Here is an 18,252-nt window from a genome sequence, read left to right as displayed (position 1 = left end):
ATATGCCATAATGGGATTTGAATTTACAGCTTTGGATCAATGGTATAAACGCATGGCTGCTACTTCAGTAATTTAATCATACTACTGTATCATATTTATTGCCCACTTCTAGCTGTCTAGGTAATGAGGCACCTTCTTGAATGGTTTTGAAGCTACAGCTTCTTGAAGATATTCCCACGGTGCTGTTAATTAGGGGGCTGATGAATTTTGATCTTGCAATAATAGAGCAACAGCAATATATCTCCAAAGCAGGATGGTGTCTGACCTGGAAGGGTCTACTGACTTACATGCCTAAGGTATCCTTTGATACTTCAGTAATGAGGCCATGTGCAGGCCAGACTGAAATGCAAGGTGAGGAATTACACTTGATGCCTTTGATAATCTCCATATGCACGATATTCAGGAATGGAAAGGCTAACTAACTTTTCCATTTCTGCAATATTTCGCTAAGGCGGTTTGCACCTTCCCAAATACGACCCAAGGCAAATAAACCATCTGATTATAAAACAAAAATCAAGGTTGAGTTCCTGCACAAATAAGCAAATGACAACCAAACTGGAATCTTTAAACTACTAGTTCTGCAAGATCAACAAGGCCACTTGTACAAAAACAACTTCTTTAATGCACAGTCAAAATACATTACATTTGAGTGTATTTATGCAGTCTGACACCAAACCATCTTTGGAGGCATTAGAATAGGTAAACAATAAATTGGGCAGAGAAGATTTGAAGTGATTCTTAGAGAAGGGGGAGAAAGATTTTAGGCTGATGTCAACCTAGCAGGGATGCACACAACGTCAGACTAGTGGACCAACAGAAGGTGGAAAAATGCATGGAGCTTGAGGAGGTTCAGATATGAAGGGTGATAAACAGAAACAAAATTATATTTACATAGCTCTTTACCATGCCTCAAGATGTCAAAAGCATTTTTCAACAATGAAGTCCTTTTTGAAGTGTCGCCAATGACCACTCACAAAAGAGAAGTAGCATTTGGGATTGCTAGAGAACCCAGAGCTTGCATATTGGGGAAATATAAGAAGCCCAAAACAAGAGAAGGAGAAGCATGCCACCTCCCAAATTACACATTTGTCCCACCAAAGGCAAGGTCTATGATGCCCACTTTGACCTCATTAATCACCTCAAAGCTCACAAATGTGGAAGTAAATATTACTCGATCTCAAGAGATTGCCCTAGAAATGAATGACACTAGTCTAGCCTGCACCCAGGATTGCATCAGCAAAATCATCAGGATGTGATTTTTTCTTCTTTAAATAGAGGGAACCAGGGTCAATGCAACTCACTGACATGAGAATGAAGGGTGAGAAGTTGTGATGAGAGTACAAATTTGGACAGTGGAGCTAGGACGAGCCTACATACACATACACACACATTACAATATCAACACAACTCAATTACAATGAGGTCAGAAATGAAATTTATTAAATAGTTATCTCAATTTCAACACAACATATTAGATTTGTCTCCAAAGGATTTAAGTATTGAATTCCACAGAAATGCACTTGCTTTAGTATTGGAAGAATATGCCACTGTAATATAAACTAATCCTTGAATGGCAACACTTGGTATCCCCAAAAAGGAAGATTCCTCCATTGACTCCATTTAGTATTGGCATCACAACCTATATATATGCTGTATTGGAAGGGCAGGTGGACAAGAAGCCCTTATAATTCTCTGTTGTTGGCTGCACGGTGGAGCACACATTTCTCCACCATACATTTGCCGAGTAGTAACCACACCAAGTTAGGCCAGATGTTTAATTCATACTTCCTGCTGTCATATCTTCAAATTCTCACAACGCCTCAATGCAACCACTGAGGATAATAAAACCATGGTAGTTCTAGCTATGAATAAATCTCTAGCAGAAGATGCAGGATCCGAGAAGAACTGTGCAATTTGTACACTTCAGTCCACAAAGGCCAGCACAGCTGAAGACAGGATATTATCCCTCATCTGCACTGATGCCTATTAAAACCCAATAAATCACAGTAACTTCTTGTGGAGGATCTCCCAAACCATTTTCATCCTGAAGTAGGGAATGTCATGCTGGAAACGACAAAAATAAACAAAGTACATAAATGAACAATTTGAAACTATATTCAACAATGAATATGCTTTAGTGCATTTACTTGCAGATTAAAAAAATATACATATATGGAAATCACATTCAATTCATGACACATTAAGGCAGCACAGTGGCACAGCGGTGGAGTTGCTGCCTTACAGCAAAATGCAGCGCCAGAGACCCAGGTTCGATCCCGACTACGGGTGCCGTCTGTATGGAGTTTGTAGGTTCTCCCCGTGATCTGCGTGGGTTTTCCCCGAGATCTTCGGTTTCCTCCAACACTCCAAAGACTTACAGGTTTGTAGGTTAATTGGCTTGATAAAAATGTAAAATTGTCCAAGTTGGCGGATATACAGAGTACTGCCCTGCCGACTACAATATTCAGAAGGTGTTTGTATGTTAATTCATAATCTCAATGCTCTTCCCAGTGAAGGATATCAATAGTAAAAGCAGAGTTACCCAGCAAATACCAGATATTGGTCAATCAAGCGTTGGTCAATTGTTCCCTCTGTGCTATTCCAGCCACCTACCCCCACTGGCATCTTAAAAGCTGTCACAGTCCAGTAACTGGTGTTCTAGGGGGAGCTGCTAGGAACATTTAGGGGGGAGCAGTCAATGGAGAGTGCTGATTAACCAAACATTTACTGTCCTCAGCTACACTACACTACAACGTTATACATCAATTCATTCAAACCCACTAATAGTACCGTTGCATTATTATATGGTGACAGCCTGTACCTAATGCTACAAAATTGCAGCACTATTTCTGGACAGAGCTGCACCCAACATATATGGCAAGACAATTTTTCTGCTGGAACAATGCAAGAATAAATGTAAAATAATCAGACTGAGGATTTCTCATAATTTGAGCATAAAGAAATACAACACTCGTACATTAAATGAGTTGGAGGCAGTCCAGAAAAGTGGCGCAGTGGTAGAGTTGCTGCCTTACAGTGGTTCAAACCTGTCTATAGGAGCTGTCTGTACGAAGTTTGTATACTCTGTGACCGCATGGGTTTTCTGCAATTGGTCTGATTTTCTCCACATTCCGGTTTGGTCATGCAGGTTTATAGGTTAATTTGCTTCTTTAAATTGTCCCTAGTGTTTAGGATGTGAAATTGGAATAACATAGAACTAGGGTACAGGTGAACATTGGTCGGCGAGGACTAGGGTAGATCATCCATGTGTACATTGAATGAAGGAGTGGGATAATCGTGGCCTACTCCAAGTCCTATTTTCCTGTGTTCTAGTGTTCTATTAATTGTGTGACTGCGATGGCACCGAAACAATTTGATTGCAATAAGAGTCACCAATGGCACATGGCTCAATGAGCATAACAATTGAATTTCGCGAAGTCCATTGATTAGCATCCAAGATATTATAAAATTGCTTTTCTTCTTCAAAATAACTACAAATTGCTGGAATAACTCCGCAAGTCAGACAGCATCCTTGGAGAACATAGAAAGACGACGCTTCGGGTCGGGACATGTTCTCCAGAGATAATGCCTGACCCATTGAGTTACTCCAGCACTTTGTGTTTTTTGCTCAAGGTCCCAGCATTTGCTGTCTCCTTGTGTCTACACCTCTGGCTTTTCTACTAACTGCTGACAAGATACCTAATGATATGAAAGAAAAACATTTGGGAAGACACATTTTTATAAATACTGTACAAATAAAACTTGGGTCTGTAATTTATGTTTAGTTTAATACAATATTAAGATGTTTGTAATTGGGGTCATCATTGTTTGGTCACAACATGTATTTAAATTACATTGTAATATCATAAATAAAGTTATTATTAAGAAAACAATCTATATAAAATCAAGAGCGCAGAAAATGCTGGAAATACATGTAGAACAGTATCTTACAAAGAGATGGGCCAACATTTATCATAAATGTTAAAACAAAACATTTAACAGCATACCTATTGTGCATTTTCAGCTTTTCATTCAGATGAAGTAAATACAGTTTACATTTGAGCTTCATAAATACATTCTGGTTAAAATTATTATTTGATATTCCCTTTTACATTTTACAATGATCAAACATTTCCAGTTGAAGAACATTATGGGTTAGATACACGGTAAACTTCCCTCTACACTGCCTTGTTCAAAGCACCCCAGTCATCTGTATTACATTTGACAATACTTTACTTTAATAATGCAATTTATCCCATCGTACAGGATCATGCATTTTTGCACTCCAGTAATTTTAAAGGAAGATATTAAGGGATACAGGAAGTGAGTGGAATTTAGTAATCGTACTGATTAAATAGAAGAACAAACTGAAAAAGCTGAATGGCTAATTCCTGCTTCTAATGTTTAATTTTCCAATTTGTACCGGTCACATTTTTTCCTATCTCTTACGAGTGTGCGTAAAACAATAGGTTGTTTCCTGTTGCCTTGCTCATACTAAGAATCTAGGTTGATGTTTCCTCCCCGCTAATCCCCAAATATTTCTGTTAGGAGTTGGGCACCTTTTTCAATGGCTGTAGGGTGAGGATCATGTTGAAAAAATGCCCTTAACCAAGTGACCATTAATCTTTGAAATGACAGGAGTGATAGGGTGCTAAATGTAGATTTTTCAGTCACATTCAAATGTGACAAGCAACATTATAGAAAGTGAAAGTGTAAGGATATGAGGAAAAACAAATAAATAGGACTCAAAATGCTAGTGGAACGCAGGTCAGGCAATAGAAATAAGAAACTGCAGACACTAGTTTATAAAATGAAGTTCTAAAGCATCTCTGGAGAACATGGATAGGTGACGTTTTAGGTTGGGACCATTCTTCAGACATTGTGGTGGCGCGGGTCGGGGGGGGAAGGGAAGCTGGAAGAGAGGTGGTGGCAGGACAAAGTCAGGAAAATGATAGGTGGATACAGGTGATGGGGGTTTTTGATTGGCATCATTTTGTGTATTTTTGCACACCAACATCTGCAGTTCCTTGTGTATCCAAAGAAATAGGACTACTGGTAGGAAGAGCCTAATGTGGTGAATAGATTTTTCTGTGCTGTCAGTGTACATTGTGGGTTCAAATCTGTTACAGCCTAATTTTTTTCAACTAAAACTAAAGTTTTTTTTGCTTGCTGGTTTCTTATTTTCAAAGAAAATAGTTTGGTACATTGGGATAACTGGGATCCTGTTATTCTCATTCAATGAGACCACAGCAGAGCTGGTGAGAGAAATAGAAGAGTCACCTCCCTCATGCAATGGAGATTAAGTTATCAGCATTGTTGTAAATGGAGGGGGACCTACCATGCCTTGTTATTTCTGACTTGAATACTAATTCCCAACTGGGAAGTACTCTGACATCAGATCCTAGATAAACATAACATTTGATGTTTAAAAAAAAAAATTCTTACCTGGGTAAAAGTAATCTTCTCATCTCTTGCAATGTAATCAGCATATTTACACACAAATACCCCACAGTCACTTCCATTCAGCTGCTGTGGAACTTCCTGTTAGTACAGAAGGAAATCAAGATTGAACAGCATCTGCTAAAAGTGCTCAGAAAGAACGTTTCAAATTTTCTGGCAAGACTAGTCTTATTTTGGATTTTAAGAAACTCAGTTTTTACATTATCTCTTCAATGCTTTTTGTATGGGATAAATTAGGAATGGGATAAACAGGAATAATTAACAGAAATTGCAGCAATTGCCTCCAACTTTATAACCTTCTTAGATGTTTAGGCTGCTCCAATTCTGGTTTCTTGATCACCTCAAAGTTAGGGACAGCACAGTAACATAATGCTGCTGCCTCAAAGCTCAGTATGAGACAGAATTCAAGCCTGACCTCAGTATGCAGTTTGGACGTTCTTCAAATCACATAGGATGGTAGGAGAATGTGGAGCGGTGCAGGAAGTTAATGGGGATTCAAGGGGAAATTTTGAATTAGTGTGGATTGGTGCTTGATGTTCAGCACAGTCACAGTGGGACAAAGGACCAGTTTCCGTGCTGTATGATATCATGAGTTTATGCAGTCAATCCTAAAACTTCCAGTCTCTCTGGAATTCTCTCTCTAAACATCTTTATCTTTATTTCTCCTTTTAAAATATCGATGAAACCTTTTGGTTCATCGTCTTAACAACTCTCACGAGGTTGTATCAAATTTACTTTGGTGACAGTTCAATGGGATCCTAAATTCCAAATCATACTGCGACAACTGATGAGATCAGCTCACACCACAGACAAAATATCAGGAATTGGTATGAAACATGACTAGAGGTTCATTTTTACTTTTTCTAAGTGACCAAATCTGCTGCCGGTGTAGAACAAAATACATAACAGTAAAGGTTGCTGGTATTTACATGAGATCTCATGCTGCGGAGGACCCACTTGGAGGAATCCAACTGATGGCCTTTCTTATTTCTGCTTTCTTCCTGCAAGTATCGTCTAAAATTAAATATGTAAAAGAGGTTATTTAGTGATACATACCACTGCATTGCCAGAATTGGGACACAAAAACATAACCGCCCTCGATATTAATACCTATTAATACTAATAGTGATGATGCCAAATCGATTGAGCATCCACAGGTCAAGCAGCAGCCTTTGAATTTATTCCTATTTCAAGAGTATAATATACATGCGAAGATGCAGTTCTTTTCCTTTGTAAGAAACAATTTCTCACCCTATTATTCCTACCAATCATCCCTCCTTTCTCAATTCAGTCTATTTGAGTTTAATGTATCAATAGTAGGGTGCAGGAAATAATCAGATTTAATATCCAATCTGTGCAATCACATCTAATCGCACCAAATCTGTTTACAAAGATCGAATTAGGGGCTGGTGAATACTTGGCCAATAGAACTGAATGTTCAAAAGTATAAGGTTGTGCAGTTCAGAGAAATGAACCAAAAGGTAGATTATCATCTAAATGGACAAAGAGTGCAAATGAGTGAAGGGCAGAGGAATTTAAGTGATTTTGTGTATGAATCACAAAAGGTTTGCAGACAGATACAGCAAGTTGACTGATGAAAACAGAACACCACGAAAATGGGGATACTTACAGCAATGTCCAGCATACATCATCATTCCACTGACCCATGGAATCAAAGTGAAGGATCAATTTTTTTCTTAAATCTGCAACCTGTTCAATAAATATTACTGTTTTAACATTTGAATGGATTGCACATTATCAACTCAATGCTGCAGTTTTCTTTCACAAAGTTCAGAAACACATCCAGCCTCAAATATATGCCCCATTATTTTGACTTCAGATGAAGGTGTGGAATTGTAGTGTAACATATTTTCTCGAGCAAATACAGAATTACATCGTACCATTCCCAATAGATTGAAAAATGATCTGAACAAAACTTTGCACATATATAAATTCACTCCTGTTTCCTGACACAATGCAGTCACAAAGACAATACCCATATGCAATACAAAAGGAACAGATCATTCAGTGAGATATGTTGTTCACTACAGTTGTAGATTCAGTCTACAGTTTTAAGAAACCTCAACATACTGCTGCACTCCGAGGCAAATACCAAATTATCACATGAAAATAATTTGCATGATCCAAGTGGCATATCTCAATGAAAGTTTAAGCTATTGAAACTCAAGTTAAAGGGAAATGTCATTTTTCTTTTCCCTTCCCACCATCCAAGGGCCAAAACAGTCCTTCCAGGTGAAGCTACAATTCACATGCTCTTCTTGTAATCTAGTATGGAGCACAGTGCTCACAATGTGTTTCAATGTTTCTAATGTGGTTGCCGTCACATTAGAGAAACCAAATAACACTGGGGTGATCTTTTCGCGGAACACCTCAAATCAATGCAATAGTGACCCTGAGCTTCATGTTGCCTCCCACTCTAATTTTCCATTCCAATCCCACTATGGCCAGTCTGTGGACTTCTGCAATATATAAAGATGCTCAGTATAAGCTTGAGATACAATATCTTTTGTCTCGGCACGTTATAGCTTTTTGGAAGAAATGTTGAATTGCATTTACTAAGTTTAAAAACATTAATTTGTTTGTTCTACTTTGATCATCCATCTGTAATATTCGCTCCATTTTTATTTCTCTGCCAGCTTGGCCTTATCTGTTGATTATTTCCCCTATACTTTTACATTTCACAGCTTTTATGTTGATCATAATCATAATAATCATACTCATACTTTATTAGCCAAGTATGTTTTGCAACATATGGAATTTGATTTGCCATACAGTCATACCAATAAAAAGCAACAAGACACACAAAATACATTTTAACATAAACATCCACAACAGTGACTACTCCACATTCCTCACTGTGATGGAAGGCGAAAAAAAGTTCAATCCCTTCCCTTTGTTCTCCCGTGGTCGGGGGCCTCGAGCCTTCCGTTAGCGGGACGATCTTGGCTCCCGTAGATGGCGGTCGAGCCCACCGCATCGGGGCGATCAAGCTCCCGCATCAGTTGGGATCTCAGCTCCCCTGCGCCGGGCGATCGAACCCCGGGTCGGGGCTGGTCGAACCTTGTGCGACTTTGGAGCTTCCCGGCATGAGCCTCTACCCAAGACTGCGAGCTCCTCGATGTTGAAATACGCAGGCCGCAGTTGGTTCGTCGATCCCAAGCAAGGGATCGCAGGCTCAGATGGTAAGTCCATGGCTCCGCGGTGGGACGGAAAGTCAGTCTCGAGCAAGGCCTCCAGCTCCATGATGTTAGGCCGCAGAGCGACCAGAGATACGATCCGGAAAACAATTGCATCTCCGGCAAGGTAAGAGATTGAAAAAAAGTTTCCCCCGACCCCCTCCCCCACATAAAACAAACCAGAGAACATTAACACAAACTTTTAAAAACACACTAAAAATAACAAAAAAGACGAAAAGACCGATGGCAAGGCTGCCATCGCTGACGGCGCCACCCGGTGTTCAGGTCCTCTTCCCTCTCACTCTCTTGCTGCCATCAGGTGGCCTCATCAACAGTATTCCCCCAGTAAATCTGGCTTCCTTCTATCAGAGATTTTCTCTTGTCCTATCCATCCCTCCCACTTCCAACATCCTATACCTACCTTCTCTGCCACTTCAAACAAACTAGTTTTTCACTCATTCTCCAAGATTATTTGTCCTGAAAAATTAACTGTGTTTCTTACCATAGATGCTTTCTGGCCTGCTGAGTGTTTCCAATTTCCAGCACTTTTGTTTTCATTTTCAATTTTTTTTGATTTTCTGAATAACAGTGAGTGCCAATGAACTAAAAATTTTAGTAGTACAAATGCGTGGTTGACAATTTTGTTGATGAGCTGCTATTTGTTGTTCCTTTAAAAAATGAAATCTACATTGACTGTGTAAAACTCAGCAAGGGGCAATGAAAAATACTCAGAAAGATTATTAAATAGACACAACCTGAAGTGGTGACAACATCCCCAGCAATAATTACCAATGGTTAATTATCCATTACCAATTATCTATATAAATGATTTGGAGGAGAGCGTACATGGCATGAATAGCAAGTTTGCAGATGACACTAAAGTGGGTGGTATTGTAGATAGTGAAGAAGGAGGTCAAAAATTGCAGCAGGATCTTGATCAGTTGGGCAGATGGGCTGAGGGATGGTTGATGGAATTTAATACAGAGAAATATGAGGTGTTGCATTTTAGAGAATAGACAATAGGTGAAGGAGTAGGCCATTTGGCCCCTCGAGCCAGCACCGCAATTCACTGTGATCATGTCTGATCATCCCAAATCTAGTTCCCTGTTCCTGCCTTCTCCCCATATCCCTTGACTCTGCTATCTTTAAGAGCTCTATCTAACTCTCTCTTGAAAGCATCCAGAGAATTGGCCTCCACTGCCGACTGAGGCAGAGAATTCCACAGATTCACAACTCTCTGGGTGAAAGCTTTTCCTCATCTCTGTTCTAAATGGCCGATCCCTTATTCTTAAACTGTGGCACCTGGTTCTGGACTCCCCCAACATTGGGAACATGTTTCCTGCCTCTAGCGTGTCCAATCCCTTAATAATCTTATACGTTTCAATAAGATCCCCTCTCATTCTTCTAAATTCCAGTGTATACAAGCCCAGTCGCTCCATTCTATCAACATGACAGTCCCGCCATCCCGGGATTTAACTTTGTGAACCTACGCAGCACTCCCTCAATGTCAAGAATGTCCTTCCTCAAATTTGGAGACCAAAACTGCACACAATACTCCAGGTGTTGTCTCACTAGGGCTCTGTACAATTGCAGAAGGACCTCTTTGCTCTATACTCAACCCCTCTTGTTATGAAGGCCAACATGCTAATAGCTTTCTTCACACCCTGCTGTACCTGCATGCTTTCCTTCAGTGACTGTTGAACAGGAGCTCCCAGTACTTCCCCTTTTCCCAACTTGAGACCATTCAGATAATAATCTGCCTTCCTGTTTTTGCCACCAAAGTGGATAACCTCACATTTACCCACATTAAACTGCATCTGCCATGCATCTGCCCACTCACACAACGTTCGTCACCCTGCATCCTCATAGCATCCTCCTCACAGTTAACATGCCACCCAGCTTTGTGTCATCTGAAAATTTGCTAATGTTACTTTTAATCCCTTCATCTAAATCATTAATGTATATTGAAAATAGCTGCGGTCTCAGCACCGAGCCTGGCAGCACCCCACTAGTAACTGCCTGCCATTCTGAAAGGGACCTGTTAATCCCTACTCTTTGTTTCCTGTCAGCCAACCAATTTTCTATCCATGTCAGTACCCTACCCCCAATATCATGTACTCTAATTTTGCCCACTAATCTATGTAGGACCTTATCAAAGGCTTTCTGAAAGTCTAGGTACACTACATCCACTGGCTCTCCCTTGTCCAATTTCCTAGTTCCATCCTCAAAAAATTCCAGAAGATTAGTCAAGCATAATCCATGCTGACTCAGACTGATCCTGTTACCATCAATGTCAGACTAATTGGTCTATAATTCCGTTTCCTCTCTCCCGCCTTTCTTAAAAAGTGGAATAACATAAGCTACCCTCCGATCCTCAGGAACTGATCTTGAATGTATAGAACACTGAAAAATGATCACCAATGCGTCTATGATTTCTAGAGCCACTCCCTTAAGTACCCTGGGATGCAGACCATCAGGGCCTGGGAATTTATCAGCCTTCAGTCCCATCAGTCTACCCAACACCATTTCCTGCCCAATGTGAATTTTCTTCAGTTCCTCCGTCACACTAGGTCCTCTGGCCACTAGTGCCTCTGGGAGATTGTTTGTGTCTTCCCTAGTGAAGACGGATCCAAAGTTCCTGTTCAACTCATCTGCCATTTCCTTTTTCCCCACAATAAACTCACCTGTTTCTGTCCAACTTTGGTCTTAACAATTTTTTTCCTCTTCACATATCTAAATAAGCTTTTACTATCCTCCTTTATATTCTTGGCTAGCTTACCTTCGGACCTCATCTTTTCTCTCCCTATTGCCTTTTTAGTTATCTTCTGTTGCTCTTTAAAAATTTCCCAATCCTCTGGCTTCCTGCTCATCTTTCTTCCTCTTTGGAATGAACTGATCCTGCACCTTCTGTATTATTCCCAGAGATACCTGCCATTGTTGTTCCACTGTCATACCTGCTAAGGTATCTTTCCAGTCAACTTTGGCCAGCTCCTCCCTCATGGCTCCATACCCCCCTTTGTTCAACTGTAATACCGACACTTCCGATTTTCCCTTCTCCCTCTCAAATTGTATGAAAACTTATCATATTATGGTCACTACCTCCTAATGGCTCCTTTACCTCGAGTTCCCTTATCAAATCTGGTTCATTACACAACTCTAAATCCAGAATTGCCCTCTCCCTGGTAGGCTCCAGTACAAGTTGCTCTAATAATCCATCTCGGAGGCACTCTACAAACTCCCTTTCTTGGGGTCCAGAACCAACCTGATTTTCCCAGTCTACCTGCATATTGAAATCTCCCATAACCACAGTGGCATAATCTTTGTTACATGCCAATTTTAACTCCTGCTGCAACTTGCAACCTATATCCAGGCTATTGTTTGGGGGCCTGTGGATAATTCCCATTAGGATCTTTTTACCCGTACAATTCCTCAGTTCACAGGAAATATTTGTGATGGAGAAAATGACATATTCTCTAAGAGTGAAAGAAGACGAGTTTAATAGAAAATGGGAAAAATGGATTAGGTATAGCAATAAAGACATCAACACTGTATAATTTTATTGACAATAATGTAAGTTATTGGAAAACATTTTAATAAGAAAACAGTTCTGTATACTGCATCATTAATTGTAAACGGAACCCCCCGCTGCACTGTTGTACGTTTCACTACATTGTTGTATGTTTCATTGTTATATCCGGAAGTGGCGGCGCTGTGATACGGCTGCGGCTCGCCTGCAGTCTGTCTGTATTTACTTTTTTGTGTTGTTTTTTTTTGTCTAGATTAGTAATTGTTTTGGTTATTAGGTGGTGTTGTGTGTGTGGGGGGAGGGTGAAACAGGGCTTTCTGTCTCTTCCTTCGGGGGAATGCGACTTTTTTGTCGTATCCCCCTTCTCTTCCCCCGTCTGCGCTGAGGCCTAATGGCGGAGCTGGCGGCCTCCAACCTGCGACCGGCCTCGAGGGTCCAGAGGTAGAGCCAGCCAGGACTCACCAACGCGAGGCTGGCCGTCTTCGAGCTGTGGCGACGTCCGGGTAGCGGCTCGACTCGGCGCTCCGGTGAGGGCGGACGGCGCGGGGCTGAGACACTCCCGTGCGGGCGGCACGGCTACCGGCTGGAAGGCGCTCCCGTGTGAGCGGCCTGGGTCCCGGCTGGAAGGCGCTCCCGTGGGGGCAGCCCGGTGCAGGGCAGAGACGCTGCCATGTGGGTGGCCTGGCTACCGGCTGGAAGGCGCTCTGGTGAGGGCGGACCGGCTCCCGGCTGGAAGGTGCTCCCGTGGGGGCAGCCCGGTGCGGGGCTGAGACGCTGCCGTGTGGGCGGCCCGGTGCGGGGCGGAGACGGTGCTCCGGCGGCTGAGGCGGCGTTCTGGCGACGGCGACCTGGATCCGGGGCTCGGCCGCGGGCCAGTGGATGACAATGTCGGGAGCTCGCAGGTCACAGGCTGGTGCCTGTTTTCCGGAGCACCCGTTGCAACAGCTGCGTCCGCTGGACTGGAGGGCGGCAGCTTCGACCACCCCCGGGCCGCGGAGCTTGAACCGCGGGACTGACTTACCATCGCCCGGTGGGGTATCGCCTCGGCGCAGAGGGAGAAGAGGAGGGAAGAGACAGTAACTCTAAGACTTTTGCCTCCATCACAGTGAGGAGGTGTTTGGTGAACTCACTGTGGTGGATGTTAATTTGTGTTTATTGTGTGTTGTTATTATTACATGTATGGCTGCAGGCAACAGCATTTCGTTCAGACCGAAAGGTCTGAATGACAAATAAAGGATTCAATTCAATATATTTGTGTTTTATTTGTAGTATGCATAAAAGCAATATAGACTAAAGTGAAAAAAAATAATTCCTCAGTTCTATCCATACTGGCTCTACATCTCCTGATTCTATGTCACCTCTCACAAGGGACTGAATTTCATTTCTCACCTACAGAGCTACCCCACCCCCTCTGCCCACCTGCCCGTCTTTTCGATAGGACGTATACCCTTGAATATTCAGTTCCCAGCCCTGGGCCTCGCAGCCATGTCTCTGTAATTCCCACAACATCATACTTGCCAATTTCTAACTGAGCCTCAAGGTCGTCCACTTTATTTCTTATACTTCGTGCATTCATATATAATACTTTTATTCGTTCACCTTTCACATCGATTCCTATTTCACTTGGCCATACTCTCCTACCCCATCCTGAGCTTTCTGCCCTGTTAATTCTGGTGCCTTTCTTAACTTTCCTTATTGTCTCTCTCCCTTTAACTCCATCCTTATATTTCCAGTTTTTCCCCTCCCCCCACTATCCCTTGGAGTGTTGGAGGATGATGGGTGGTCTTATAGAGGTGTACAAAATAATGAGAGGAATAGATTGGATAGATGAAGAATCCTTTGCCCATGGTAGGGGAATCAAAAACCAGAGGACATGTGTGTGTGAAGGGGAGGAGGGGGGAGAAGATTTAATAGGAAAATTAAATCTGCTCTACACAAATCTCCTTTAAATTTCTTGTCTCTCACCTTATTCATGTCCCTCTTGTTCTGGACTTCCCAGCTCTGGGACTACCCATACCCTCTATACCCCTCAAAATGTTATAGACCTCTCTAAGGGCACCCCTCAACCTCCTAATGTTCCACAGACCCTGAAGCAAATGAGCTTGCACTGAAATGTCAACAAGTGGGAGGCTGGACAAGCATACTAAATGTATACTTACTGTCAAACACCAATGGACTCCTAAATGTACCGGGACCAGTATAAGATCCTTTTCAAATAAATCCACTCCTTTGGTCCATTGCTTTACAGTCTGGTAACCTCCAGTGTGCAGTTTCAGATAGAAGAAAGTATTAAATGCATAAACTCCAGGAAAATAAGCTTCTTTACTTCGTTCCATAATTAAGCACATGTAGAAGTTAATTACCTGCAAAATATCAGCAGAAAATGGTTCAAAGACTCATCTGTAAACCATTCATAGATAGAGATGCCAGGTATACATTTGTTTCTCTGTATTATTTACCTTATCTGAATATAAGAATGTCAGGAAATAATAGCACAAGTGGGGTACTTGCTTAATTATGCCTGCCCTGCCATTCAATATGATCATGAGCAATCATCCCCAAGCTTCATCTTCCCTTCTGCGCGAGTTCCACATCGTCTTCAGTTCCCTGGTCTTTCCAAAATTATCTGTCTGCATTTTAAATATTTCCAATACTCTGGCCCCCACAATCTCTGGGGTAGATAATTGCAGAGATTTACCATTCTCTGCTAGTAAAAATGGCTTTGATTTGTCTTTTTTGCATATCTTTCATTTATGTGTTCTATGTACCTTTTCATATCTCTCGTTTTCCTCTCCCCTAGTCTGAAGAAGTGTTTCCACCAAATAGCCACCTATTCCTATTCTACAGATATGTTGCTTGACTCGCTGGGTTATTCCAGCTTTTTGTGTCTATCCTAGATTCTCCATGGTTACCCTCTTGTTTTTAATGTACATGTAAAAAGACTAGGGATTTTCTTTAATCCAACTCGCCAAAGCCATTTTGTAGCCCCTTTAGGCCCCTTGTAATTGCCTTCTTGAGTTCTTTCCTCCTTGCTTTATATTACTCAAAGGCACGGTCTAATTTCTTCTTTAACCGTGTGAGCATTTCTTTATCTTTTTGACCAAATTTACAACTTGTTTGTTCATCCCTTATTTTGCCATCCTTATGCCTTCTCCTTGCTGGAACATGCCGGTCCTGAACTTTGACCAACTGCCCTTTAAGCAACTCCATGTGGACTTACCCAACAACAACTGCTCCCAATGTCCCCTCCTACCTATAACATTGCAACTTGCCTTACTCTAATTCAGTATCTTCCCACAAGATCCAGATTTATTCCCATTTAAAACAATCTTAAAACTTATAAAGTTGTGATCACTATCCCCAAAATGCTTTTCCATTGAAACACCAATTATCTGGCCAGGTTCAATGCCCAAAACATGGTCCAGTATGCTCTTTTTTTGCAATAACAAAAATAAACGTGGCTATTAAAAAGACCAATAAGAGAAATAATTTTGTTTTTGAGAGTCTGAAATGTCCCAGCCTCTAACCCCATTTCCCCTATTAAGATCATAGAGTTATACAACACAGTAACAGGCCTTTCAATTCACCTTAGTGGCTAGTCCCGCTTGTCTACATTTGCCCAATAGCCCTCTAAACTCTTCCCATCAATAAATCTGTCCAAAAGCATTTCAAAAGTTGTAATTGTACTCCTTCTATAGCTTACTTGGATTTTCAGAAGACCTCTGATGAAGTGCCACAAATGAGGCTGCTCAACAAGATGTGAGCTCACGGCATTAGAGGTAAGATACTAGCATGGATAGAAGATTGGCTGAATGGCAGAAGGCAAAGAGTGAGAATAATGGGGGGGCTTTTTCTGGTTGGCTGCCAGTGACAGGTGACGTTTCGCAGGGGTCGATGTTGGGTTAGCTACTTTTCACATTGTATATAACTGATCTGGATGATGGAATTGATGGCTTTGTGGCCAAGTTTGAGGATGATGCAAAGCTAGGTGCATAGGCAGGGAGTGCGAGCAAAGCGGGGACTCTGCAGAAGAACTTGAGACAGGTTGGGAGAGTGGGCAAATAAGTGGCAGATAGAATACAGCATGGCAAAGTGTATGGTCATGCACTTTGGTCATAGAAATAACAGCATAGACTATTTTCTAAATGGGGAGTGATTTCAGAAATTAGAGGGACCGGGTGCAGGATTCCCAAAAGGTTAATTTGCAGGTTGAATCAGTAGTAGGAAAGCATACATTTCAAGAGGCACTCATTTCAAGACTAGAATATAAAAAGCAAGTATGTAATGCTGAGGCTTTATAGAGTACTGGTCAGACCGCGTTTGGAGTGTTGTGAGCAGTTTTGGGACCCATATCTGAGAAAGGATATGGTGGCGCTGGAGAGGATTCAGAGGAGGTTTACAATAATGATCCCGGGATGATTGGTTAACGTATGATAAGCATTTGACGGCTCTGGCCTGCACTCACTGGAATTTAGAAAGATTAGCGTGGAGCTCATTGAACCTTACCGGATAATGAAAGGTGTGGATAGAGTGAAAGTGGAGAGGATGTTTCCACTAGTGGGAGAGTAGAGAACCAGAGGGCACAGCCCCGGACAAAAGGAGAAAAGGAATTTCTTTAGCCAGGGGATAGTGAATCTGTGGAATTCATTTCCAGTGGAGGCCAAGGCTTTGGGTATTTTTAAAGCAGAGATTGATAGGTTCTTGATTAGTATAGGTGTCAATGGTTATGGGGGGGGGGGGGGGGGAGGGAGGAGAATGGGGTTACAAGGGAAAGATAGATTAACCATGATTGAACAGCAGAGTAGGCTCGATGGGCCAAACGGGCTATTTCTGCTCCTATGTCTTATGAACGTATTCCTGTGACAGTTCATTCCAGATATGGACTACCGTCTGAGTGAAAATCTTGCATCTGATGTCTTTCTTAAATCTCTCCCTTCAAGCATATGCCCTCTAATTTTAGAATCCTCTCTCCTGGAAAAAAAATAATGTGAGCGTTCACTTTAACCATATCCCTCATAATCTTGCACACAATATGGTCGCCCTCTCGCCCTCCTACACTTCTAAGAAAATATTCCCAACCTATCTAACCTTTCCTTATAACTCATGCCCGCAAACCCATGTAACGTCTTAGTGAATTTCTTTTGCATCCTTTCCAACATAATGACATCCTTCCTATAGGTGGGTGATCGGAAGAGCACACAATACTCTTGTGGTCGCGCCAACAACTTGTACAGCTACATCGGGATGTTCTATCTTTTGCATTCAATACCCTTCCCAATGAAGGCAAGCTGGCAAAAGGCCTTATTCACCACTCTACCCACCTGAATTGCCATTTTCAGGAAACCACGCATCAGTACTCCCACATTTCTCTGTTCTGCAACACTCTCCAGGGCTCTAGAATTTACTGTGGATTTCGAGGAAACCTGCATTCCAAGCAATATCTCACACCCCACTGGGAAATGGGGGAAAATAACACAGGCTGAGGTGCCAGAGGTTAGAAAGCTAGTGAGAAAATATATTAAAAACAATACAACCATGAGTGAAAGGGCCTTGTACCTCATCATTGAGCCAGCTGTAATTACAGAGAGTGCTGATATCTTTCCGTGTTATCTTGAGTTTAAAGCCAGTGCTGACCACTTCATCAAGCTCTCCATAGTCAAGGGCCTTTCTCACCTCCTCCACCATTGTCTGCAATGGAAGATCAAATATTTCCACGAGTGCAATGAAAACCAAAATTGACAGCGATAGTACTGAGAGCCGGCAGGTCCCTCAGCAGCTGTCTGGAGGATAAATCATGCAGCACAGTAACTCATTCCAACTGGACCCAAACCAATAACTTCAGTTTGTATAACTTACCTTGTGGTCTCCGGATTCTCATTTACATATCTAGGATCACATGCAGCTGCATTTTTCCCAAAAGAAAACGATTACATTTTCTAAAAAATGGAAACTTTCATAGGCTAATATAAGCTAATCGACTGCCACATTTAATAATGATGCTTAACAAGAACCCTATTTAAATGCGTGAAATTAAGTGAAGGTTATATCTCAAAACTTGCAAGTAGATAG

The 18,252-nt window shown here is 41.8% G+C and overlaps 1 protein-coding gene across 1 annotated transcript in view; it reads right to left on the bottom strand.

Moving 5' to 3' along the window:
* Positions 1-599: 599 nt before the first annotated feature.
* senp2 (SUMO specific peptidase 2) overlaps positions 600-18,252 on the bottom strand; it is a 62,478-nt gene continuing 44,825 nt past the window's right edge. The window contains exons 14-19 of the mRNA XM_033023495.1: positions 17,740-17,871; positions 14,343-14,546; positions 7,091-7,170; positions 6,390-6,474; positions 5,446-5,541; positions 600-2,064 (exon numbers count right to left, since the gene is read on the bottom strand). Of these exons, the coding sequence (XP_032879386.1) occupies positions 2,002-2,064; positions 5,446-5,541; positions 6,390-6,474; positions 7,091-7,170; positions 14,343-14,546; positions 17,740-17,871 (660 nt within the window). The 3' untranslated portion in view covers positions 600-2,001. The remainder of the gene's footprint in view (positions 2,065-5,445; positions 5,542-6,389; positions 6,475-7,090; positions 7,171-14,342; positions 14,547-17,739; positions 17,872-18,252) is intronic.

Source organism: Amblyraja radiata, chromosome 7, assembly GCF_010909765.2.
Source record: "Amblyraja radiata isolate CabotCenter1 chromosome 7, sAmbRad1.1.pri, whole genome shotgun sequence".
NCBI classification, from domain to species: domain Eukaryota; kingdom Metazoa; phylum Chordata; class Chondrichthyes; order Rajiformes; family Rajidae; genus Amblyraja; species Amblyraja radiata.
The sequence above is the reverse complement of the archived record's forward strand: the minus strand, read 5'-3'. Positions and strand labels throughout refer to the sequence as shown.